This window comes from Zalophus californianus, chromosome 2, assembly GCF_009762305.2.
Source record: "Zalophus californianus isolate mZalCal1 chromosome 2, mZalCal1.pri.v2, whole genome shotgun sequence".
Taxonomy (NCBI): domain Eukaryota; kingdom Metazoa; phylum Chordata; class Mammalia; order Carnivora; family Otariidae; genus Zalophus; species Zalophus californianus.
Genome location: NC_045596.1, coordinates 64,570,238 through 64,598,207, shown reverse-complemented (window position 1 = coordinate 64,598,207; position 27,970 = coordinate 64,570,238). Strand labels below are relative to the sequence as shown.

General features: G+C 38.1%; 1 protein-coding gene and 1 long non-coding RNA gene across 7 annotated transcripts in view; one reads left to right on the top strand and one right to left on the bottom strand.

Annotated features, from left to right (window-relative positions):
• CFAP299 (cilia and flagella associated protein 299) overlaps positions 1–283 on the bottom strand; it is a 562,489-nt gene extending 562,206 nt beyond the window's left edge. For all 3 annotated transcript variants that reach the window (XM_027600046.2, XM_027600047.2, XM_027600048.2), the window contains exon 1: positions 53–283. In XM_027600046.2, the coding sequence (XP_027455847.1) occupies positions 53–163 (111 nt within the window). In that variant the 5' untranslated portion in view covers positions 164–283. The remainder of the gene's footprint in view (positions 1–52) is intronic.
• Positions 244–27,946, top strand: LOC113925363. 4 transcript variants are annotated; one of them, XR_003520993.2, is made up of 6 exons: positions 244–364; positions 11,197–11,365; positions 19,389–19,503; positions 21,865–22,002; positions 27,213–27,316; positions 27,697–27,946. It is a non-coding gene; the product is annotated as an uncharacterized LOC113925363 (long non-coding RNA). The 4 variants fall into 4 exon arrangements; XR_003520992.1 differs by lacking the exons at positions 21,865–22,002; positions 27,213–27,316; positions 27,697–27,946 and adding an exon at positions 9,066–9,116 and having other exon boundaries at positions 312–364; positions 19,389–19,674; XR_003520991.1 differs by lacking the exons at positions 21,865–22,002; positions 27,213–27,316; positions 27,697–27,946 and having other exon boundaries at positions 251–364; positions 19,389–19,674.
• The last annotated feature ends 24 nt before the right edge of the window (positions 27,947–27,970 follow it).

Below are 27,970 nucleotides of genomic sequence, written 5' to 3'. Positions count from 1 at the left end.
GGGAGGAAGGCGGGGGAGGGGCGGAGTTCCAGTGGGGCGCCGCGACCCTTACCTCCAGGTAGTACAGGTCCACGGTAGTGATCTGCGAGTCGAGGAAATCTTCATAGGTGTTGAACTGAGTGACTATGTTGTCCACGGCCGTCAGCCCCTCGTCCCGATCCATCGTGATGCCCGGGCCAAAGCGTCCCTAGCGACCGAGGCGCGAGGGCCGGGTCCGGAGGTTCCACCCACTTCGTTTCTTCCAATCAGTTGGGAACCGGTGCGGAGCCCTGTCCGTTAATCCCGCCCCTGTGTTTGTGTCTGAGTTTCAAGTTTCCCTCTAACTCCTGGGAACGCGGTCTCAAATGACCCGCTGCAAATTCAGGTCTGGCACCAGTCAGCTGACTCAAACCTTGGTGAAATATGGAGCCACGTGAGAGATGCAAATTACAATCCAAAATTAAAAATTATGTGACTGCCAAGATGTGTAGACAAAATATTATAGATCGTTGCTATTAATCTCGTTCCAAAACAGTGTTATGCAGGGCAAAAATATCGAGATATAGATATATATATATACAGGTGCCTGAAGGTCTGTTTTTGCAAGAAGTGTATCTCAAAACAGAAGTCTTTGGAAACGGTCTTGTGTCCAAAAACAATAACAAAATATTTAATGATTTGTTAAAGTATTTTAAAAATTATATCTTAAAGGCAAATTATTGCTAATGCTTGGATATGAGGAAGAATTTATGAATTTACCAAATTAAAGGAATTCAATGAAAATATCTTTGAAGACCTCTTTTAGCCCCAAGTGCTTGTTTTTTAAACTTTTTTAAACTTTGTTTCAATAAGCACACAATGAAAGACCTTTGCTTTTGTTTAAGCTGCCTTTCTTAAAGGGCAAAATACCTGTGGAAAATTAGAAAGTAAAGATTCTTACTAAAGACGTTTCCTTTAGAACAAGTTTTGCATTTTTAAAACGGATTTAAAGTAATCCAATGTGAAAGCTGGCAAAACTTTTTAGAATTCATATTTAGATTTTAATATTTTACAGATCATATTTGCAAATTAACATATAGTACAATACTGAGCCTGTGGTAGTTGCTCTTTAAGGACTTCTTGAATTGATTTTGAAGATTTTCAGATGTGCTAAAAAAAAATTAATGAAAATATCTGGTAAGATACTTAGCGGTCAGTTAGCTTCCCCAATTTAAAAAGGTCATCTCAAAAATTAGGGTGTCACAGATGTGCAAATTTTAAGTGATATAGATACAATAATCTCTAAGATATCACTGACTTATTTTTTAATTAATGAAAATATCCTGAAATATTTTAAAAGGCATTTTGGACTTTTTTTAATGCAATTTAATCATTGAATTCAGAAGAACAGAAAGGATAGGGAAACGCTGAACACTCAAAATACAACAACAAGAAAAGAGGGAGGCCAGCTGGCTCAGCCAGTAGAGCATGCAACTCTTGATCTCAGGGTAGTGAGTTGAAGCCCCATGTTGGGTGGAGCCTATTAAAAAAATATGACAAAACAATATTTATTGAACCCTCCCTGCATGCCAAGCACTGTCATAAGTGCCACAGATTGGTTACATCCTTAACTAGTATTTGTGCTACAATTAACAACCACCAACAACTTGACATCATCTCATATCTAAAAAGATAATGAAAATTCAAATAGCCCAAGAATGAGAAGAAATCCATGTGACTTAAGATGTTCTTAAGATGAACATAATTCTCAATATTCTTTGTTGTCTATAGAGAATAGAGAAGTGACTTCTTGAAGTCAGTCCTGAAAGAAGCATTATTCTGTGTGAACTGAGCACACAGTTCTAAGCAAAGGCTTAGAAAAGTCTCAGCCACTTACTATAAACAGAAAATACAAGTATTTGCTTTAGTGTAATAATATTTATTAAGACTGCCATGTGCCAGCTCTGTTCTAAATACTTCCTATGCATTATCTTGTTTAATCCATGACAACAAATCCACTAGGAAAGTAGCATTAGCATTATTCTCAATATAGAGACAGAGTGAATCTAAATGGATTGGTGGAAATCTTAAAGATAAAAATAGCAACACAACTTATTACTCCTGATTGCCCACAAAGGAGAGCCGAGGTGAATAGAGATTTGAAGAGCCACATGGAATTAATTATGAAAGTTGGGGTTTTTTTTTTGTTTATTAGAAAAAAATACCAAATTATGAAAGGAAGCATGGACTTAGCATAAATAACAGGAGAAAAGGGATGGTATATTCCAAGACGTGGAGGCAAGAAACATTAGGTTCTGTGTAGGGGAAATGCACATTGTTTTGATGTTATGAGGGAGCAGGTAAGAAGAGTAGAGAAAAAGAAGCTTCCTAAAGGAGGAAACTTGGTAGGAAGGCTTTGAATGCTAGATTGAAGAGTTTGCAAAAAGTAGTCATCATGTCCTTGAATAACGTAGGATACAATAAAGATAGCTTTGAGTGATGATCACGCACTATTCAAAAAGTAGTGTCTTACTGTCAAAGCCTCCAGGGTGCTTCTATTTATATTTATATTTGCTTTGAGGTCCTCCTCCATCAAGATTGCATCACTTTCAAGAAACAGTAAAGCATCTAGAAAATCTTGGGTTCATTAAACTATAGCACTTTGATTATAAGGACCTATATTTTAGTAAAATGCAAGGTCATTGCTTATGTATTATACTGTTATCCATTGTGAGGGCGCATTTTCAGTGGAAACCTCATTAAATTTACTATTTGGTAAGCAACTTGATGAAGTAATCTCTAAAGCATCTAAATTTAAACAATTATGTAAATATTTTCAGTCAATGAGTCTGGCTGTATCTTCTAATTCAAAAAGGGTGATTTTCAACAAATCGGTTTCTCTATGAATATTTAAAGAGAAAAAGAAAAGTTACAAGTTTAGACTTGTTTCTCACAGAAGGGCTTGAATTATTGTAAGCCTAATTCAATTGTGTTTTGTTTAACTTTCAATTTAAGTTCAAAACCACTTTTTGACTCGTGCCTAAGAAAAAGATGGCGACAGAGAAATTAATGAGCTTCAGCAAGTCCCTATTTTCCAATTGCAAAGTCTTTGTTATGATTTGGAAATACTTTATTTTGGATAACATGCATTCCTACTTAAAGTCCAGGATTTTTGAAGATTGAAACTTGGAATTTAGCACCAAATCCTAGAAATTTGATTCCCTGCAAAAGGACCAGCAAGGATTATGTATATTCACAGCAAAATTCCGAAATGTAAAAGAGAATGGACATGAGCTGTACAAGAATAACAGAATATATGCCATATTTAGCTTAGTTCTGAGTAAAAAACAAAAATAAAACAAAAAGCAAAAAAAAAAAAAACCAAGGTAAAAACCAAGGTCATAGGAATGTAGGCAAAATCTAAGTATAAGTATCTCTTGAAAATAAACAGGCTTTGGTACTGTACTTACCTGGTGGAAGTACATAAAAGAATTTCAAATTAAACCCTACACTTTTCTCTTTTTTTTTTAATTTTTATTTATTTGACAGAGAGAGTGAGAGCAGGAACACAAGCAGGGGGAGAGGGAGAAGCAGACTCCCCACTAAAGGCAGATGCTTAACGACTGAGCCACCCAGGCGACCCAAACCCTACACTTTTCAGTTTGCCAGATGTTCACCAGTATACTATGATGTCTGGGAAAGTGAATAGGAAACATACTTTTGGTATGTTGACAGTTTCAGATGGGGAATGCCTTGCTTATTATGCTAATGAGATGCTAAACACTCTGAGTAAGAACTTGTGGCTCTATTAAAATGGACTTAACACATTACCATATCATAAGAAAGAAAAACATATGCTTGCTCTAATAAGATAAGAGATTTGTGTCTGATGTTGCCCAAGTGCTTATTAAGTTTCTGTGGATTGCAGATGAGGACTATTGCTTAATCATCAGCCAAGGAGAGCTCTTTTGTGCTTTGTAATAATGATGACATTGAATTTATTTAAGATATTTCTTGTGATGAGATCACTGGACTTCCACACTGTCTCAGTTATTCTAAAGTGCTAGAGTTCTGATTCCACAGCTTCTATCCAGAGACACAGTGTGTTCATGTGCCATAACTCCCGAGTTTTATCCTCTCTTGACTATATCTAATCGTGCATAAGAGGAAGGATCCAGAAGACAGGAAGACAAGTATAAGAGTAAACTCCCAGGTGTGGGGCTGATGGGTGTTGACAGCTGATAAAAGTTGAAAAGTACTCCCATGCTATGGGATAGATGATAGCTATCATAGCTACAACCATCTCTTTGGAACAGAAGGAAACTTGGACTCTCAATGGCTCTGTAAGGTTTTTCTAACAATTTCACTGAAAATTCCCTCAACTTGCTTGTCTACATGGAAATCAGGCCCTAACCTAAAACACCACTTCTCTTGAGTGGCCAAACACTCTTAGAAAACATCACATGGAAAGAGATGGCCACCACTATGGATGCAAAGCTGCCAATTTCAAGTGGGTACTCAGCTCTGCCCCCACAGGCTTACTGTGTTTTTTCCCTCGATTCACTCTGATTTTCTTCAATGAATTTTCCTATTTTCTCTTCTCCCTTTAATCCTATATCCTCTTGTCTATAAAGCAGATAATCCTAACTTCTCCACAAATGAAGTAAAACTCATCAGTTGAGATATTCTTTAGTCAAATATGCAAGCTTACTCACACATCAGTTCTTTACTTCTTCCGTTTGTTTCAAAGGAAGAGATTTACCTCCTCTTAGATCTCCATTCTACACTGGTTCTCTCCTTTTGCCTTCCCAGGATTTCTTATTTTGATTATACCCTCTATCATGAATGTATCTTCTCCCTTCTTTCTCTTCTTTCAAAATCTCTCCAACCGCCCCCACCTCTGTCCCATTTTAAAACCAGCAAAAAAAAAAAAAAAAAAAAGACAATAACAACAACAACAAGCAAATGAACTTAAAACCAAACCTCTCAATTCCACAGCCTACTTCAGCAGTAGGCCCTGCCACCTTTTATAACAAAGCTTCATAAAAGAGTTAGGTATAATCACTCTCTCCTGTTCTTTTAATCCACTTTCTACCCAACACATTTCATTGAGTTTTACGCACTGTCCCACTGAAACTTTCTACCAAAGTCAGTTATGACCTCCTTGCCATTAAGTCTCAATAGACATTTTTTTCTGTCTTCCTACTACTTGACTCTCAGGGGCTTTAGGTCCTGTGACCACTCCCTTTCCTTCAAAACTCTCTCCCTTAGTTTCCCTCGCATTACTTAGCCCTGAGATTAGCTGGTTGGTTTTCCACTGGCTTTTTTGTTTGTTCATTTTTTAATCTTTTTTATTAGCTACTCTTCCCCTGAACTAGTTTTTGAAATTGGGAGAGTCTCAGTGTTCTCTCCTTGAGACCTTTTTCTGCCTCTTTACTCTCTCAGTTGGAGACCATATCCACATCCATAACTTTATGTATGTCCTACATGCATATGTTTCCCAAATCTGTATGACTAGCCAGGTTACCCTCCTAAGCTCCATACTGAACATCCAACTTCCTACCAGATACCACTGGATGTATAAAGTGTATAAAATTGGCTTGTTTCTCTTCCCCTGCCTCCTAATCTTGCTCCAACCCAGGGTTCCCTCTCTCAACATACGGCCTCCTCACCTTTTGGTGGTTCATGGCAGAAGCCTAGAAGACAGTTGGGAATCCTTGCCTCTCCTTCACCCCTGAAATAGCCTATTATTTCAGTCTCCCAAGTGCATCTCCTGTAGGCTTCAATTTCTCTCCAGTCTCATTCCCACTGCTTCCTAGCCTAAGCCAGAGACTGATACCTACCCTCCAGAAATAGCCTCTTTTCTGGTTTCCTTATCCCCCACTGGCTCCATTCTACTCTTTCCAGTGTAATCATAGTAATGGTTTAAAAACACTGATCCGATTTCATCACATTCCTCTGACAACCTCAACTGACTTCCTATTGTCCTTAGAATAATTTTTTTTATAACGTGGCTTACAAGGCCTTCCACATTCTGACTCTCCTCTGACACCCTCCATCTTACACATGACATGTTCCAACCACACTGTATTATTTTCAGTTTTTAAAGAAGCCATCATTTCTTTTGCCACTGCATCTTTAAACATTCTGTTACCTCTACCTGGAACACTCTTTCAAAGTACACATTCTTTTTAACTACAAGTTCCATTGTATAGATAGAAGTCTAGAGATCTAGTAGTTCATTTTCTCTTACATATTTCCAGAGCAGTTTCTACTCCCCTCATTGTTATGAACATCTCACATGTAATAAAGTATTTGCAAAATGCCTCCTGTACGTTTTACTCATTCATTTTTGGAAACTACTAGGTGAAAGGCACTATACTCAGTGTGAGGAATATAAACAACCTAAACTTTAGCACCCAAGTTTGGGAAAGGTGCTTTACAATACAAATATAATAACATAAGACAAAATGATATTTTTGAAGCACTATGCAAATCCACAGCAGCTAAAAATCACTTTTACCTGGGAGAGCCAACAAAAAAATTAAAGTATAACACAGACTTTGTAGTAAATTTGAACTATTGAGACAGGGATATGGGGCTCTAAATAAACGTCCATGTGTATGAGTCACATGTGCTAAAGTTTCAAGGTGAGAAAACACAGGTTTGTCCAAGTAAATTTGATTACAGTGCAGGATATGTGTAAGAGTGGAGAAAATAGTATGCTAACTCAAAAGCTGACCATGGGGTGATTTGTCAATTTAATAAACGTCAACCATATTCTCCATGTAAAGGAGAGTCGAAAGAAATGTTTGGAAAGAAGTGATAATCAGAACTGTACTTTAGAAAGATTATCCTAAGAGCAGCAAATGATTGGAGGGGTGGCAGAAAGACCTCTTAGATCTAGAAGAGAAAAAGGAATGGGAGTCTGAATTGGAGAGTATGTGTAGGGAAGACAGATTCAAGAAACCTGGGGGGAAGGAATTCTACAGAGAAGCAACTGAATTCAAGTTTAATACACACTCTTTACACCTGAGTAAGATTCAGAAAATTTTCACTTAAGATCAAACTTTCTACCTGCTCAAAATAAGAACTACATCAATATAGTTGGTTTTTAATGAAAACTTGCTGGTACTTAATAAATTCAAATAATGAGGCACTGATGTGAAGATAAATAAATTCAGATGAATTTTCAGAAGAAAATATAAAGTGACATCTTTAAAACCCCAGATACAAGGTGGAAACAGGCTGTTTCTCTGAGGAGTATATTTAGCCCCTCTAAAATACACAATGACCTCTATAGAATTCCTAAGAGGAGAGGCTTGATCTATTTTAAACCACCATCTTCTTTCTAGCCTTTGAGGACAATGTCAGAGCTCATTAGATATTCAAGTATTTTTGCAGCCATGGCAAAAACACAACCCCAGTTACAACTAAGCCAATACAGAAAGGGGAGCAGGGGGGAAGGGAAGATCACTAGACTTCACTAGCCTCTCTAGAAGAGGCATTAAAGGAAGGAATGCCAATTCCATTAAGAGCTAATTAACTCATTGTACTTGGCTCTGCTTCTCCAGGATATCAAACATTCTCTGACTACAGATAAATTAAGCACAATAATCACAATAAAAGACATTTTGATCCATCTCTCCCATTAGCTCTTACTTAGCAAAGGTAAAACTGATCGACCCAGCAATAATTTAACATAACCCAGTCAGGCTCTGTACTAGGTAGGCCCTGAAAGTACAACAAGAAATAAAACCTGGTCCTTTTCATCTTCAAGGATATTAAAATTTATGGATGGGACAAGAGACCCAGAGGGCCTGGACTGGTAGTTGGTTGAGTGAAGGAAACAAAGATGAACTAAGCAGATTTGGGGAAACAACTTTGTAAATAAGTGAGGGAAATAAAATGTTATAGAACTCATAAAAATGTTTACAAGGTACAAAGTGGAATTATGGGTGGAAAAAAAAAATGATTCCATGTGTGAAGAACAGACTTAACAGAAAGAATGCAAGCACATTGTATTTTTTAATAATTTTTTATTGTTATGTTGATCACCATACATCATTAGTTTTTGATGTAGTGTTCCATGATTCATTGTTGCAAGCACATTGTATTTTAAGAAATCAGAACGTAATTTTGTCTTCTCTAAAAGAATGGGGTAAGGTTGGATGATCTCTGTGATCACATCTAGCTTCAAAATTCTGTGATACTCTATTGTACTTTCATTAAGAGTTTGGGTCTAACCTGAAGGAAGTCTCAGAAGAAAAGGGAAACAGTAGAGCTGTTACCCTCTAACGCACTTTGCTGGAAGAAAACACATATTGTTCTAAATTATTTGATGACCACAAATATCAACATGCTTGGCAAGACTACCATATTGTCACAGTGTGTCTGATCTCTTATTCAAAAAAAAGTCTGTTTCACATCTTTTTTTCCTGTTCAAAATTGTCACCTTCCCTCTCCCTCTCTTTCCACCGCATCGACCACCACTCCCCACCTACCCACGCGGGACATCCATCTCTACGTAGCAGTTTCACTTTTAAATATAAAGACAGGTAAAAGGGATATTATTTTTAGGAAAATTCAGACATCACTGAAGCTCACCCTAGCTAAATAATCTGAACACTAAATCTATTGCTATCTTAGAAACTATTTTTGAAGAAAAATTAAAAGCTTTTATAAATGGGCACTACTGCCATTTGCCAAAAAAGATGTTAACATTAGGAACACAAAAATATTGATTTCAATAACCAAGAGTGAATATTTCTGGTGTTTCAGCAGTACTTTAAATACACACTTACTTTAATGGACGTAACACAAATGTATACCTGTGGGACCATATTAAAGCATCCCCGGGCATTGTCTTTCCTACCAGGACCTCATTAACATTTTTTAATTATCAGTTTTTTTTAACCTTTCTCCTAAAATGTCCCCTTTTCCATGTTCATTCAGAATATCTACTATCCTATGAATATTCAAATATACAATTACTAACCCACATCTTTATTTTTCAAAATTGTTGCTGTCCTCAGAATTTCGAATTTCTTTGAGAATTGTTTTCTCCCAGGGCACATCAGTGTTAACGTCTCTAATTTGTGTTCTAGAACATTAAGACAGAGGAGGTGATGGGAGCAATACAACTGGAATGGCTATGAGTGAGTCTGTGATAAAATTAAAGTTTGAGTAATGACCAAAACTTGAAAACGTGGCTCTGTATGCATGTTTATCCACAACAGAATGCATTAATCCTAACTTAAGCCTCTGTTTCTGATACCATGCATAATGAACCATGCTTCTTAATTTTTCCCCTTTCCATTTGCTATTTAGTTTATGAATCAATTATCGGATTTTGAGGGTTTTTATAAAGGACTGATAATAAAAATCGATTGCAAAGTACTCTGAGAGCCTCTCCTGCTAACTACTCTGGAGAGAAAAACAGGTTTTTTTCTTTCTGTTCCTTCATAACTTTTCCCAGTAGATTATTTATTCCAGAAAGAGTGACATGTAGCATACAGTAAATTCCTAAATTTTCTTAAAATGGAGTTTAAGAATATTGTCCTTTACTCCAATTAAAAATCTAGTATTTGCCTGAAGCGTTACTACACTGGCAGCTATCAAAAACAGTAAGACTGGGGTGCCTGGGTGGCTCAGTTGTTAAGCATCTGCCTTCAGCTCAGGTCATGATCCCAGGGTCCTGGCATCAAGCCCCGCATCGAGCCCCGCATCGAGCCCCTCATTGAACCCCGCATCGAGCCCAGCATCCAGCCCTGCATCAGGCTCCCTGCTCAGCGGGAAGCCTGCATCTCCCTCTCCCAGTCCCCCTGCTTCTATTCCCTCTCTCGCTGTCTCTCTCTCTCTCTCTGTCAAAAAAAAAAAACCAATGTTGGCAATCATTTTGATTAAACTAAATCACTCCAAGTTTCCAAATAATTACTAATACACAGGGGGCAATCTAATTTTTAATTTAAAAGAGACTAAAAATAACCTAAGTATTTCAAAATAAAATTTAAACTCCTACTGATTTCTGGAAGTTTGGCCTGTGTAATTATTCAAGAGCGAAGTATTATCATAAAAATAATACTTGCACACTTTCTATTATGGGCCTATATAATTTATCAACCATTATAGCATGTGTGATCACATAACTAATTTGTTCCTCCACGTGTTAATCAACCTTAATTAATAGCTTTCTTAGGCTAATGCAATTTTTATTTAGGTCTTTGAATACTAACAGAAAAAAGTAGTTAAGCCTTTTGTTAGGTCAAGAAAAACTAAGACAATTTTCCTGAGAAGCCGACATATAATAATATAGCACTGATTTAGATTTTAGAAAATCAAGGTCTAGTTATGTGTCTTTAATTGGGAACCATTATCAAAGCCTGTAACTCCTCTGTATCTTACATGGTCTATTGAGAGACGCTGGTAATAAATTACAGCTTCCTTCAAGTCATAGTTAAACAGTGAAGTTAATTGAGAGAAATGAGCTACATAAAACAGACACCATGTTTTCTACTTTTCATTTTAAGTCCACGAGCTCCTAAATCCATGAGGTCTGTACCCACCACATCAGAGGACAGCTGTTTCCAATCATTGTTCAGGTTCTTGGTCCCGAACCAACTGCCCTGATTTATACACCGTGTTCCAACCAGTTTCTAACCTTTCTATTACTGATGACGTTTGTCATTCTTCAGTTTATAATCTAACTTTTCCTTTCTGCCAGATATCTTGCCCTGTTTTCCAGGATGACCTTGACCATTGTTTCTGGCCCGGATTTTTCTTCTACGTTGCTTCCTTTCCCTGAGTAATGCATTTCGCCCAACCTCCTGTGGGTGGCGCTCCTGCCCGAGTCTCCCCAGCCTGAAAGCAGGCTCCAAGGGCTGCCTCTTTGTTTGCCAGCAGTGCCCTGAAGGAACAGCTTTCCCCGCTGGCAAAGGCCATAATATGGTGTGGTGGGAAGGGCGTTAGGCTTGCCAGACAAAAACTACCCCCACAGCCTACCTGAGATTCCAGCCAAGGATCATTAGTGTTGCTCCTTAAAATAACTTTGTTTTTAGAATCGGTATCCTCCTAGCCCCCACGCCTACCTTTTCCTATTGAAATTATTGTTTTCCTACACGATTATTGAGAACTCAAGGTTTCTAAAGATTTCAACAACTATGTTATAGCAGAGCAGACGGTGCTTGATAAACAAGATTTTTGTTTCTTGTAATCTGTCTCCCTTTTATTCTGTTTTAGTACAGAGAAAGAAAGAAGGATCTAAGAAAGTTTTCCTCTCACCAACAAGGGATTGTACACACACCAGAGAAGGGCCCAGGACTGATGGTAACAGAAGTGATGGAAACTAACCAGAACGAGCAAACTCCAAAGGGACACAGGCAACAGTATCAAGACTGATCCTCACCAGGTGATTTGAATTCCTAAAACCTAGGATGTACTGTTTTTGTTTCACTGTGGAGCAGAAGTAAGTTTTAACAAGATTAAGCCTTCTTTTTTTTTTTTTTGCCTGCAAAAAAGAGCACATTAATTGGTAAATGGATCATCAAAGATACATTTAATTAATTAAACAAGCTACTTACAGCAGCACAGCACTTTCTAGAACCAAAGGGGACCTAGCCATGTGATTTGGGGTAGGGAGGGATGAGGTGCTCAGGAGAGGGCCCAGTCCAGGTAGGCAGCCCATGGCAGTGGAAGGACTAAGAACAGCCAGTAATAAACATGGGGATATGTTGGGAAGAAATCACCAGTGAGACCAAGAGATGAATAAAGAAGGGACAGAGGAGATCTTAACCAACTTGACCATTTTGGCAGGGTTTACAGTTAATTTGTTCTGCAAATGTGTGTTCCTTGTCGAATAGAGGAAGCAACCATGGAAACGTACACAGAGGAGAATGTCTTATAAAGAATAGTTAATATCTACTCCCAGGCCCGCAGCCTCAAAATCTGCATGGCCTGGAGTCCACTCTCCCTTCTCCTCCCATTCCTGGTGCACACGCTGTGGTCGCCCCAGCCTGAAGGTTTAATCTGACCAACCTCACCACCCCGTACACCTGCAGTGGGAAGGCCCTGTTAATGGGAAATTCTGGAATCCCAGATAGCTAAGAGGAAGGGATCCAGTTCTGGGTGGACAGGTTCTTTTGGCCACTTAACTCCTCAAGTTGGGAGGGGCAAGAAAAGGCAGGTACCCTTAAGAGTAAGGAGCTCTGGCCTCCTCTCCACCCCCACCCCTCACCCCCGGCCAGTGACATTACAGTAGGGCTATGTACACATGGGCACAATATTCATTTAGAATGACTTTCAGTTTGGTTCAAGACATGTATGAGACTTTACTGACAGCACTTAGAAAAATAGGGACCATCTCAATGAACGAGAAAGCATTGTATTAAGTGTATAAATATCGGTAAAAATTGTGATTTTTTTTGGGAAGAAAAAGGTCAAATGTGTTAACGTCTGCTCTCTGGATCATAGAATAATCAAATTTATAGCTTAAAGATCATGTTTCATTCTACAGATGAAAAAAGTGAAATCGAATGAGTTTCGGCACCTAGACAGTCTCTTGCACGTAGTATCAGTTTATAAATATTTACAAAAGGATGGAACTATTACCCCAAACCAGAGAAAGAGAGCCAGAAGACTTTTGATTCCCACTCAGTTGTTTGGCCCTCCTCATCCCCATGTTTCCCTGGCAGCACTCAACAGCGCGTTGAGACATAATCATAGTCCTATAGGTCCGAAAGCAAGTATGTGAAAGGAGGGGGAAAAACGAAAAGACTCCCCTCTCAATCACAGAAATGTGTCTTCGTGCACTTCTAGTTAAGAGAACTCTAATGCCAATTCTTTGTAGGGGTATAACAAAATGGCCCTGGAAAAATGAAGCCATTCTAACCGTCTGCGTAAAAGAGATTAGAAAAAGTATTTTAGCTTCTTTAGCCCAGATACACAAAAAAGATACTGAAGTATATACAAGCGTACCTGAAGCCCCTTTCTTCTAGAGAATTACTAGACAAAAATCTGGCCTACTACCGCTTCCTAGGTATCTCAGCAAATGGCCTGCACTGATTTTATTTTACAGTATCCAGTATTTTATCTAAACACAGTAGTTACTTGAGACAGAGGACTGGATTCAGTAAGTCTTTTATTAACAGTCCATTGTTTTTAAAAATAATACAACTACAGATCTGCTAAAAGCATGGAGTCATTCTCTACCAAACCAGTGTTCCAAATGTAATTCCATCTGCTTGATACTTTGACATTTTAGGTCTGGAAAAGCACAGGGTGAAAGATGGCGAAGAGCAGGGAGATTTTAGTTCAGAAGTGCAACAGCTCACTTAGAAGAGAGCTTTAGGAAAGCAGAACACAAAACCACTGTGACTAATACATTTTTTCAGATTTATTAAGTAGAAAGGCTCAGAGGCAAAAGAGAGACAAGAGGCAAACACAATTGGCTTTTACACCAGCTCTTCGGGATTCTGGTGTGATGCCCTAAGATTATTTTCATAGCTGGGCAAGAATGATAGGTTGTAAATGTATAACTCGCTGGCAAGACAATACTTTTTGAAAACTTTCTGAAAATAGTATTTTCTACTGAGATATCAACAAAAAAATGGATATGACAGTTAAAGCAACTGTTTCTCTAGATAGGGTGCACCTGTTTAAGAAAGAAAAATGTCTAAAGAATTTGTTCTCCAGTTTCACATCCCTTGACCTTTGCAACCGTTAACTTCACAATGCTAATAAGGGACAAACCATAGTTTAAATGAATCTGTACTTTGAAAGTATATTGGATGTTTCTTCATCCAGACCAAATAAAGTTCTCTTCAAAAAACAGTCAAAAATATTTCCTTATTTTGCACAGATATAACTGGAAAATCCAAATTGAAAGGGCTAGATACTTAATATTAAAAGTGTGTGATTGTTGCTTCAGAAATAATACTTTTGGTACCAGCTTTATTGAAGTATAATTCACATACCATACCATTCACAAATTTAGAGTATATAACTCAGTGGTTTTGAGTATATTGAGAGTTGTGCAACCAATAAACACAATCCATTTCAGAGCATTGTACCACTCACCAAAGAAACCATGTAACCTTTAGTTATCACCCCACCCGCCCAGACTCCTACCCCAGTCATAGGCAACTGATAATTTACTTTCTGTCTCTGTAAATTTGCCTATTCTGAACATTTTATATGAATGGAATCATAATATGTGGTATTTTGTGACTGACATTTTGCTTAGCATAATATTTTTATGGTCCATTTATGTTATAGCATGTATCAGTACTTCACATTTCTAGCTTAATAACATTCCACTATATGGATCACACTGCATTTTGTTTTTCCGTTCATTAGTTGATGGACAGTTGGGTTGTTTTCACCCTTTGGCTATTATGAATAATGTTTCTATGAAAATTGGTGCACCTATGTTTGCATGTATATGTTTTCATTGCTCTTGAATGTATAAAAGGGTAACTCCATGTTTAACTTTTTGAAGAACTGCCATATTGCTTCCCAAAATGGCTGCACCATTTGACATTCCCACCAGCTATGTAATGAGAATTCTCACTTCTTTATATCCTTACCAAGACTTGTTATTATGTGACTTTTTGATTAGAGCCACTCTAGAGAATGTGAAGTGGTACCTCAGTGAGGTTTTGATTTGCGTTTCTGCAAATCAAATTATACTGAACAGATTTTCATGCACCTACTGGCCCTTTGTATGACTTCTGTGAGAAATGTCCATTAATATCCTTTGCCCATTTATTAAATGATTGTCTTTTTAGTACTGAATTGTAGGAGTCCCTTCTATAGTCTAAATACCATCCACTTATCAGATATACTATTTGCAAACAATTTCTCATTAATGAGTTGTCTTTTCACTCTTTTGATAATGTCGTCTGAAGTACAAAAAAATTTAATTTTGGTAAAGTTTTTTTGTTGTTGTTGTTGCTTACATTTTTGTAGTGTATCTAAGAAACCATTGCCAAATCCATGGTCATGAAGATTTATCTCTATGCTTTCTTCTAAGAGTTTTATAGTTTTAGCTTTTATACTTAGGTCTTTAATATATTTCAAATTAATTTTCACATGCAGTATTGAAGTAGTAGCCCAACTTCATTCCTTTCAAGGTGGATATAGAGTTGTTCTTGTGCCATTTAGCCAAAAGACTCTTTTTTCCATATTGAGTCGTCTTGGACACTCATTGAAAAGCAATTGACCGGGCGCCTGGGTGGCTCAGTTGGTTAAGCGACTGCCTTCGGCTCGGGTCATGACCCTGCTTGGCGGGGAGTCTGCTTCTCCCTCTGACCCTCTTCCCTCTCATGTGCTATCTCTCATTCTCTCCCTCTCAAATAAATAAATAAAATCTTTAAAAAAAAAAAAGAAAAGCAATTGACCATAGATATGTGGGTTGATTTCTAGACTTTCAATTCTATTCTATGGATATATATGTCTATCTTTATGCCAATACTAGGTTGTCTTGATTACTGTTGTTTTGTAGTAAGTTTTAAAACTGGGAAATGTAAGTCCTCCAACTTTTTCTTTTTCAAACCTGCTTTGGCTATTTTGGATACTTGGTGTTTCTATATGCATTTTAGAATCAGCATGTCAGTTTGTACAAAGAAGCCAGCTGGATTCTGAAAGAGATTGTGTTGAATTTATAGATCAGTTTGGAGAGAATTGCCAATTAGTAACATTAATTTTTCCAATTCATGAACATAAAATATCTTTCTGTTTACTTAGATCATTAGTTTCTTTTTAAAATATTTTGTAGTTTTCAGAGTATTAGTTTTGCACATATTTTGTTAAATTTATTCCTAAGCATTTTATTCTTTTTGATGCTATTTTGAATGATATTGGGTTTTTAAAGAATTTTTTAAAAATATTTTATTTACCCATTTGGAGAGGTGGGGGAAGGGGCAGAGTAAGAGGGAGAGAGACAATTCCAAGCAGACTTCACGCTGAGCAGGGAGCCCATTGTGGGGCTCAGTCCCACAACCCTGAGATCATGACCTGGGCCGAAATCCAGAGTTGGATGCCCAACCAACTGAGCCACCCAGGCACCCCAAAATTGTTTTGTTGATTTTATTTTTGAATTGGTCATTGCAAAGGTATAGTAGAATATAAGCTCTCATACCCACAATATATTGATTTTTGTATCTTAACCTTGTTGCCACAACCTGGCTGAATTTGTTCTGTAGTGCTAATAGTTCCTTAGTGGATTCCTTTGCCTTTTTTTTCCATATACAAAATCATGTCTTCTCAAATAGAAATCGTCTTACTTCTTAGGAATGATTTTTAAATAATAATTTACAATATTTTAGCATTAAATGAGACGGCTGACTGTATTATGTCCAGGGGTAAGGACTTAGACAATTATCTGGATTTTTCATTTTTGTCAAAATCCACTTTTCACTAATGCATGATTATCTTTAATAAAACATTCCTTTTCTCCTCTTTTTGTTTTCTGTTCTTCAATATAAATTGCTTGGACAATTGTTTCTTCTGACCTCTTTACTTCTTCACAGTAAAACTGCTTTTCTGCAAAAATAGAAATGTAATACTTATTTTGAAAGGATTATATGACTTAATCACAGGGTCAGTAGTCTTTGATTCAATAAAATAAGACAAATTTCTTTTTTTTTTAAAGATTTTATTTATTTATTCATGAGAGACAGAGAGAGAGAGGCAGAGGGAGAAGCAGGCTCCCAAGGAGCAGGGAACCTGATGTGGGACTCGATCCCAGGACCCTGGGATCATGACCTGAGCCGAAGGCAGACGCTTAACCATCTGAGCCACCCAGGCGCCCAAGACAAATTTCTTTATAAAATGATTTTACACAGAGATCAAAAGTACAGAAGACCGATGTCATATCACTGTGTAGCAAATGTGTACTAATATAAATAAGGCAATAGAACATCTGTCCACAAAAGACCAATTAAATTTTTAATGTATGTATCCCCCCATATTTCAAAATGTAAATGCCTGCCACTATGGCTACTTTTCCCTTCTACATGGGAAACTGCTCCCACGATCACTTTGCAATGCATTGAGTAAAAAAAAAGGAACAAAAAACCAAAAACCACAGCATCTGGCACAAGACTGATAGCAAAGCAATAACAATTAGTGAAGAATGATATAAGGGATCCTGAGGTCACTGAGGCTTTCAACATGTCTCTCCGTCTCTGTACAAAATCCAGCTCTGATTCACATATGGCTGTCTTCACTAGGATCACGTTTCTGAGGCACTCATTAAAGGAACTCAGCTGAGGGTTAGAGTGTGTTACCACAGAAGGGACTGAGTTCAGGGCAACCCACTGACCCCAGAAGGTAGCCTCTAGAACCAAGGAATATTGCAGGGAGAGCGACCATGACGTTTCCCTAAGAAAATATTATCTCTTCTAAGGAGTTCTATCTGGAAGTTAGGAGAGAGACAGACAGAGAGAGAAGCCACGCTTAGGGCAAGGTTAAAATCCCTCATCGGAAAGAAACTGATGAATCTGTGACATGTCAGCACTGTGCAGAGATCGCTTGTAATATGTGCTTGTATAAAGAAATATATGTAATTGCAGGGAAAATTTAACTAATTAGTCTTCTCGTCTGGCTGGCTGTATTTCATATTTTTGACAATTACCCACTCACACATTTTTTAAAATTTTTTATTGTTATGTTAATCACCATACATTACATCATTATTTTTTGATGTAGTGTTCCATGATTCATTGTTTGTGCATAACACCCAGTGCTCCACGCAGAATGTGCCCTCTTTAATACCCATCACCAGGCTAACCCATCCCCCCACCCCCCACTCACACATTTTTTAAGACCAAGGTTTAACTGTTATAAAAACAGTTATTGAATGTATATTAAAATTTGGCAGAACTGATAGCCTATGTTATCATTAATTCATAATAAAGCAAACCACAAGAATGCTTACTTACAAGTGACGTATCCGAACATGCCCCCATAAACTGTATTGAAATGCTGTTGAGTTTAATCTCCATGAAGCACTGGAGCATCCTTATTAGTAAAGAGGTAGGAAAATCAATCTAGAATTGACTCCAGAGCTTTAGCGATTATCCAGAATGATCTGAATTTTAATCTTGATCGGACTTTTAATCTTAGATCTACTCTTTTGTGACTATGTCATATGGAGTAAATCACAAAGTGTCTCTTAAGCCTCTTTTTTTTAATTTGTAAGCTAAAAACAATAAAAAGTACTTAGTTTATGAAGTATTTTAAAGGATGAGATGAGAAAATGAACATAGAAAAAATTAGCACAATGCTTCGCACATAGTTCTCAAATAGACTTTGAATCTTTTGGGCGGTGGGGCAGTCGGGGGGCAGAGAGAGAATCCCAAGCAGACTCCATGCCCAGCACAGAGCCCTACAAGTGGCTCTATCTCACGACCCTGAGATCAAGACCCTAACTGAAATCAAAAGTTTGATGTCCAACCTACTCAACCCCAGGTGCCATGACTTTGAATCTTATTCCTGCTCTTAGCATATCTGAAAATCTTAATAATTTATATGTCTTATACTCACATTTAATTATAATTAAGAGCTAATAAGAAAATACTACAGTTTCCTCATTTATAACATATGCATTGATACTGTCTACTAGTAACATTAATGAAACACTTTAAATTTAAAAGATAAATATATAATATAGATGTTTTATATATACAATGTATGCTATATAGAGAGCATATATAAAGCACATATATATTTCATATATACTATATATTTTTATATATAATATAGCATATATATTTGATGCATATACATTTTATGCATATATACATACATAAAATTTCCAGCTTTTATACATTAGCTTTTAGTTTATTATCTCCTTTCCTTCCAGGAGGGCCATACTATCCGGATGGAGGACTAGCAGGTAACAAACCACAGCCTATATTGAACCATATGCCCACATTAATTCAAAAGCTGCTATTATATCTAGGGTGTATATGTCTTTTTCCTGAGGCACTAGGCACACACTTGATGAGCTATGACAAGCCCGATTTTTCTATGTATAACGTAGAGCTCTTAGCATAATACCGAGGAGGTCGTAAGAACTCAAAAGTGTTCAGTGAACAAAAATTACATCCCAGATCTGATGAAAGAGAGGGGAAGATGATAAGGTAAATTAAAAACCTGACTAATACGAGGAAAATGTCCCACTGGAATATGCTGTAAATCAATATAAAATATTTTACTTTATTTTAGTACATATTATTGATAATTATATTGGTAAAATAGTAATTTTATGCAATTTATAAAGAACTAAAGTTAGGGGTGCGGACTCAAATAAGTTTTTATTAATAGGGTTGATTTCAGAAGGTATGGAGACTTTGAGGGGTGTTCAAGTATTTCTCATCCATATACCTATACTTCTATATACCTATTAATACATCCGTCTTTTCTTTTAGCTTGGAATTTCTCCCACTTGAAATTTGTTTATATCCGGAAATGATGGAAGAAAAGAAAACAAGAGGAATGATTGAGTGTCAGTGGGCATAAAATGGAATTTGAGAAGTCTCTTAGGTATCTAATTCCCCAAGTCTCATAGGAACCGCACAAATTATATCATAAAGGAACTCTACCTGTCAAACTCTTAATATGTATTCGAAATACTTTGCAACTCATAGTTGGAGAACTTATCTTGATATATACCCTTTGCATCTCTCTCTTGCTGAATTAAAGCAATCACCTTATAAGTACTCAATAAGATTTGTAGGGGTTTTCATTTGTCTGTTTTCAAAAAAAAGGACTGTAACTTCCTTTGCTTGTGGATAAACCCAGTACCCTAATTCATCTACTTAGGATCTTTTTTGTTACTAGTTTTCTGTTACAGATTGTCTCCTACATAGGTGGTCTTCCTTTATCAACATGAAATATCACTAGATTTACATAAAATAGATTATATATAACATACAATACATTATATATAATAGATTATATAAAACTTATATATAATATATACATATTATATAATATATATATAACACACATTATAAATATACATGAAATGGAGATTGAAAAGGAGATAAAATGTAGTTTACAATGTGTTAAATAATATTTATCAATACTTCAAATAATTTTGCTCTCACTGTTATTAATATTTTAATTGAGAGCAATAGGATTTTTTTTAACTTGGTTTAACACTTTGTGGTACAGCAATTCAAGGCTATGGCTTTAAATTCAGTGTGTTTCAATATATGATTTTAAATAGCTGTTATAACTGAAAAATAGTCTTCACAAGCCACATAGACCCAAATGAGAGAGGTGCAGTGTAGGCTCTGCTTACTGAATCACACTATCATTTTTCAATCCCATCTGTCAATTATATAAGATTTTTTTTTGAAATCCAGTATTATATCTCTATGTTCCCTGAGAACAATCGGTTATTCTTTCGTGCTAGTTAGAAAGCGCTATGCATCTTTAACTAGAGGAGGTCTTGTTTCCTCCAGTCCGGTACTTCCTACTTCACCGTCTAGTCCTGGCCCACCTGACTACCTCCAAGACCATGTATCAGTGAAAGAGAAGGAAGTGGTTTTTCTTTTGAGGTTGCAAAGGTGTGTGTGTCGGCGTGGGGGGGTATGTATCTGTGTGCACATGCGCATATGAGTTGTATTGATAGACACATATATGTATCAAGGTTTGTTAAAAGCATATGAATGAAAACTGGCATTATTGGTTGACCTGTGTCTCAACAAAAATGAAAGTTTACATGAAACTCTCAAATGAGCTTTCTGATTTAATAATTCTTGGAGAACCTGAGTAAGAGGGAAAGAGGGAAGGTAGGGAAGAGAGAGACGGGAAAAGGGCAAGATCTTTTATCTACAGCAGAAGGAATATTTACAACACTAAAATGTAAAAAGGATAGAGTACAGAAGCAATAAAGGTAGAAGCCATATCTACCTCCTTCCTAAGTACTCCATTTAGAATCTGATCCTTGTATGGTTTCCAAACCCAGCAGTTGAAACCAACCATGATGAATGGACCGTAATAATTGTGTGATACGCTTCATATGGTACCGCTCAGAATTGCGTATGATCTGGAGCATCATTTATGGGAGGAAAGGAATGTTTTTCAGCCAAGCCCTTCTCAGCTTATACTTTGGCTCCTAAAAAAGAATCATGAAATCAAATGTAAGCACATCTAACAGTAGTCTAAAAAAAAAAAAAAAGGCAGCCAGAGAAGCTGCTAACTTTCTATGACCAATTCCATTTCTTTCATCAAAACTTGATTTTACAGGTAACTTAACAGATTGCACCTGGTGTCATTTGTGATTTTTCAGCTGAAAGAGGTAAAGGGGCCATTCCCAGTTCATAGTGTGAATGCAATTCTGGCAATTTCTGCATTTCCCTTAGAGCATCCATCTTATTTATTGAAAAGGGAAAGGTTAACTTTAATAAATGAAAAAGTCAAAGGAAAAAGACGCAAGGATTGAGATCTGTGGGCCATTGGATTATGTAGTCTCTTAATACCGTATAAATGTACAAATGTCCATTTTTCATTTAACAAAAGGAACTATGAGTAAAGCTTTTATTTTAGAGCTGGAAGGAAGCTTAGCAGCAAGGCAGGTGCTCCAATGTGGATTTTCTCACTAGGACACCAAAATTTTGCCCATGGGCTTCACCACCTTCCCCTCACACAGAGGATAGTTACAAAGGGGCAGTGGGCTCGGCTGAAGGGTGTGCACCACTACTTGTGCGTGACCCAGCAGACTGTAAAGGCTGCCAAAGTTCACACTAGGAACAATGGCAGTGGCTGTGTGACGTACAGGGTCTCCTAACTGTGACAGGTCTGATGACTCAGCTACAGGGTAGCTGTTGTCATCCAGTCCTTAATTACATTGCGCTTTAAGAAAATATCACTAACTTTCTCTTGTGGTATTTTCAGTTTTGCAGTGTTCCAAACTTGAGTCTCTACAACGGTAGTTCTGAACCCAGGCCACAACATTAGAGTCATCTAAGGAACTGTTAAACATCAGCAACCCTGGGCCCCACCTCAGGACAATGAAAGAAGAATGGCCAGAAGGTAGCACAGAGTGGGGAGGTTTTGTGTGTTGTTTTAAGGGCTTGGGGTTTTTGTTGTTGATTCTGTGGCATAAACCTCCTCGGAATGGCATTTTTTTTTTTTTTTTAAGATTTTTTTATTTGACAGAGAGAGGGAACACAAGCAGGGGGAGTAGGAGAGGAAGAAGCAGGCTTCCCTGTGGAGCAGGGAGCCCGATGCGGGGCTCGATCCCAGGACCCTGGGATCATGACCCGAGCTGAAGGCAGACGCTTAACAACTGAGCCACCCAGATGCCCCCTCAGAATGGCATTTTTTAAGTGTCCCCAGGGATCGCAATGTGCAGCCAGGGTTGAGAATCACCTGGACTTCTGCCCTCCTGTTGCTTTTCATCATCCTTAGGAATGACTACAGTGGCCGTGTGACAGACCCGTCACAGCTAAAAATCTCAGGCCAATGTACTGTCCACACTTTTTGTTCCTTTCTTGAAAAAACTTGCTCCAGGCCAGGGTTGTCAGCCTTTCCGGTTCATCGGAATCCCCTGGCACGCTTGCTAATCACATATTTCCAGAGGTTTCTGATTCAGGAGTTCTGGGGTGAGACCAGAGAATATGCATTCTGTCAAGCTCTCAGGTGGTGCTGGTGCTGCTGGTCCAAGGATCACACTTTGAGAACCACTCCTCTGAGCAGTTGGTAAAAACCCACCAGGTTCCACCCTCCATACCGATCTTTCCCCACCAAAGGCAAGATTCTCTGACAACTAGCTCTCTCAAGTCCACACCTGCTTCCCCTCTGATGGGTGCCTAACCTAACCTCTAGCAAATGTATTTGCCTCTCACTAGCTACAGTAAGCTTCTAGCAGCTTTTACCAGCTGGACTCTGCCATTTGCTTTCGGTTCTTAAAGAGCAGCTCTCTCTTCCTCGAAGCATTTCCAAAACATTTGAACTGAGTCATTTTCTAAAGAAATGATATTTTCCCATAAATGATGCACAACTGTGGTTACACTACAATGTCTTTTGTGCATGCCACGCAGACACGAGAGGGCACAAGTATCTTACATTTGCTTTTTCACACAGTACAAATAAAGGGGGTAACCCCCCACTCCCAGGACTTTTTTCCCTCTGAATGCATTATTAATTCAAGGAACCTACTGCTGGTAAATAGAAACTGATGCCCAAAGCCTGGGGAACACCAGGATAAACTTAAGTCAGGAAAATGGAAGATCATTTACAAGTCATAATAAAAAAGAAGACATTTACTGAATGTCTACTATGGGCCTGAGCATTACGCATTTTTAATTCACAAGACAGCAGTTAAGTAGGCCAAGAGATTCTTACGCAGACTAACATTTTGAGAACCACTGACTTAAGGAAATAAATGTTTGAATGTTGGCATTTGGGAAGAAAAAAAGCACTCTGGGGTCTTAACAGGTCTGAGGAAGGTCTCCCCTGGAAGAGAAACACCTGATGAGGGAAAGGAGGTAGCTGGGAACTTGGGGCAAATAACCCTGGGGGGCAGGAGCAATGTACAGAGGAGAGATGGAGCAGTCACCTGCCTCAGGCAAGCCCTCTGGTGGGTTGTTCAGACAGAATATGCTAGGGGACGCCTTCTGGAGCAGGAGAAGAGGGATGTTTTAGACATAGCCTTAGTGGTGACTTCCAGGAGCCTTCGTACCCCTGGGATTCCACCGCTCTGAGTGTAGCCAGGACTGCCTCGCAAATGTCCAACAGATAAATGAATTTATAGATGGAGTTCAGAATAAATCAGGCGTGTGGGAGAGGTGGGTGTGACAAAGCAGGGGAGGGAGGGAGGGTGCTGCCTGAGTCAGACAGATTCAGACTTAATTCTGATAGTCACTTCCTAGCTGGTGATCTCAGGCAAATTACTTAATCTAACTCAGGTTTTGTCCTTATCTATAAAAGGGGATAATCATACCTACCTCAGAGAACTGTTGTGAGGATTAAAAGAGATAATGACCTGCTTGGCGCCCAGTAGGAGCTCAATTGTCCAAAGGCGGCTGGCAGACCCAGCTCTCCCTCCGGCATAAGGGAAGCGCCCTACCTTTTTTTCTTAAGTAGAAGCTTTTCTCCATGGGTTTTTGCTTTTCATTATCTGCTTTGTCTTGTGTGAATAGAAATGACCAGCGTCCGCCCCTGAGAGTAGGTGGGAACTGGTTACATTTCAGCTTGTTCTCTCATCCCGCTCCCCAATCTTCCCAGTCTCTCCCCTCCAGCCCGTGTGTGGGTGGGGGTGGCGGTGGGGTGCTGCCACAGGCGTGTTTATATACTCCAACACTCGGCCAGCAACGCTTGCACATCAGTCTTAATTACTCATTTACCTAGCATAACTCAGCAAATCTGTGTTTTCAGTAGAACTATCCTCTTTAGAACTTAATTTCTCTATTTCCCATTGGGCCTCCAAAAGGCGAAATGGACGATTCAGGAGAGAGGAGTTTAGGTCTCATTTTTTTTTTCCTTCCACCCTGTTTTAGATTTGTGAATTTTAAAAGTAAATACTTATAACGCAGGGATGAGTATAGCAAGAACTCAGCCAGCTACTGCATTAGGTTTTGGTTTAAAGCCACTCTAAATGATTTATTGTTTTTAAATTATTTATGTGGCATTATTCCTTGTAAAATGCAAAAGTGCTGTCAGGAAGAGCACAGCAGCAAGGTTATGAATGGTACTACAAGTAAATCAAGGTAATTAGAGGCTTCAAGTGGCAAATACTGACAAGTCCTCCACCAGCCACCGCTTCACTGATGATAATAAAATTTGCATGATTTCCTGACATTATACTCACCACATATTTTCACTGCACGCTCACTGTAATTACTTAGGGCATGATCTCACACTCATGGCAAGCAGAACTCTCACTGAACCCAGCTGTGACTATTATAGATGCTCCGAAATGAAGCGGATGGAATTAAGGGAAGAGTTCCCTACATAGCTTTAGGGATCTGTGATGTATCAACTGAATTTTGACAGCTACGAAAAAGGAAAATATTCTCAACTACTCCTAAGTTACAATCAGATCAAATTAGAGTGAGACTAAACTAGCTCAAAGGCAGGATTTTGGTTTTTGTGACTACTGATTTCTACAATTGGTTTTCTGTTTCTTTGATGTAATAAAAAAAAAAAGTCAAAGGTTATTTTAATCCCCGATATGACAGGACACCTAGGCCTAACTCTAGGTGTAATGATGGAAAGAAAACTTCTGTGTTATTCATCAAGGGTCAGAAAGGGATTCGATACACTGAAGATACCACGGGGGCCTCTAAAAGTATACAGTAATTAAAGCAGGTCAATTCAATATCTGGAATCCATATCCAACTTCTCATTTTGTCAAGTTATTCCTCAGTGCTTGGTCCATCTCTCATATATGCCAGCTCACGAATTCATATACTCTCCCTGCATCGGCTCAGAGAAGCAAATTTACATCTGACCATTCCCTCTTTTCTAAATCCTATAGGACCCCCATAGCTGTCTCAATAGAGAAGGAAAAATTTAGGTTTTAAACTATGTCATGCATAACAGAGTTTCAAGGATGAATATACTGTATAAACGAAAGCTTGGAGTATGGGAAAGAAACAAACCCAATTTGGTTCTCAGCTTTGCCTTGTGATCCGAGGAGATTGATATTATCCCTCAGCGTCAGTTTCATCCACTTGCAAAGGGGGACATTCCTCATTCACATGAAGCGGTTGTGGGGCCTACAGAGATAAGGTGAAATCACTGGGCCTATGAGAAGTAATGGTCAATTATGAAAGAAGAGATAAAATTAATTATCCAGGAGCATCCTAACCTATTTCATAGATTTTTTTTTTTTAATAAGTCCACATAGAATAGAAAGCGCTACTATGGAAAGTTAGTGTCTGAGTTAAAAGAAAACTAGGAAATAGCAAGAAAAGGAACTTTATTTTCTCAGTTTTAGTAACACTGTCTCAGACCGGAAAAGGAGAATTTTAGGAATGGACCATGGTCTCTCCACACCATGGAAAGCAGCTAAGTGGTATAACAGTAAGAGCAGCCTTAGTTCAGACAATCAGATCTTAGACTTTGGAAGTTATTGCTCCAAATCATACTACGAAACCCAAAGTTATCTACCGGTAAACCCTTAAAAAGTCGTGAAATTCGTGAAGGATTCCTGTATCTTCGCCTGGCTCGGGTCAAAGTTACAACCGTAGTTACTGATCTCACCTCCTGTAGGACAGTTACAATGCAGGTATCTCCTTTCTTTGCATGAATATGTTAGGGAGGGGGTCACTTTTGTAATGGTAAGCTATATGAACTTGTAGTAACATATATGCAATCTTTAAGAAAAGTAGAATAAAAGTCCATTGTAAATAGTTTGTGTTAATTACCCTAAAAGATTACATCAAACTCTGCGGTAGGTTTACTCATCTTTAATTATATCCATTTTTAGACCAGTAGTAACTTACGAGATTTCTGGAATGTGTTTAGTAATCCACTGAGGAGACTGACTCAGAGTCACAGAAGAAAGATATTCAGTATGTCCAATTGCCGTGACTGTTGACTTGTATCATTTGTTACCCACACTTGAACATGAATAGGGAATGCATCAGAAGAACATAGTTCAATTAGCACAATAGCAAGCATGAAGCTATTATGGAGATGTGACATATTTCATGTTGAATCACATGAGTGGTCATAACTTCTGCTAAAAATATGCGTGTCATTTTTCTTAAAGTGCCCTTTCCTTTGCCCCCTACTGTCTTTTGAAGACAAAACAGACCATCTTTTGTAGAATTCAGCAGTTTGCTCATTTGGTTGTTGTTGTTGATAACAATAGTGTTCTCATTTCTTCAACTCAAGATATGTGGACAATTAATTCTATCAGCTCTCCCAGAGGCAAGATCCCGAGCTTTCTGAATGAGTACCTCACTATTGAGTGTGTGGCTTATCACTGCAATATTTAAGCACATCTTAAGGTCAGTTCCTGTGAGGGCTATTACCATGGTTTTCCACTTCAGCAAGATTTTGAACAAATGACATAAATTCTAATTTACAATGTAGCAGCTGGTCAATCCACAGGTTTACAACTAGTAAGTTTTACGTACTTTGTAAAAGCTTAGATTTGGATGGTGCCTTAGAAGCAATTTAATCCAACTTGTCATATCTTAGTGTATACATTTGTATGTATGCATTTATTTGCTTTTTTTTGTCATGTTCGTGTTGATAGCTGTTAGATTTTTTTCTCCCTTTCTTTTCAGAAATTGGGCCCTCAGTGGATTGTGTGATAGAGGGTTGTCTTCTCTACTCAGTAAACGCAAAGAATTCACTCTCAGAAGGAGTAAAAAAGAGTCTTGAAAGAGAAGTGAGTTTATCTATCAGTAGATTAATGGGAGCTACACTAGGATGTGTGATCTATTTTGAGGGAGTCAAGTTGGGAAAACAAGATTTAAATCTAGTAGGAGTTTAAAGGTTTTGCTTATCTCTACATTGGCATAATCTCATCAGCTCCTTCAACTCCAGAATGGAATAATGTTAAAAGAACCCTTGACAGCTGACCTGGAGTAGCAAAGTAATGTTCGTTAATTTTTGTATTCACTCAATTAACTGTACTGATTAAGCCAGCCATGTCTTACTGGCATCCTCTCTTCCCCTCAGTAGTCTGTAACTGTAAGATTGTTAATTCCTGGGTACACCATGTTCAAAAGTTTCAAGAATGATGTGTTCTTATTCCTCTTTACCCAGTAGGGTAGCTTGCAGAAGTCTCCAGAGTTTTGGTGGAAGAACAGAGTTCTCCATGATACCATATACGGTCTGAGCAGAGGACACCTCCAAATGCAGCCCATTTGGAAAGTGGGCTGAAGGGGAAGCAGCAGAAAACCCAGCTATGATGGTTAATTTTATCTGTAAAATTGACTGCTAAGGGATGCCCAGATAACTGATAAAACATTATTTCTGAGTGTGTCTGTGAGAGTGTTTCTGGAAGACAGTAGCGTTTGAATCCATAGACTGAGTAGAG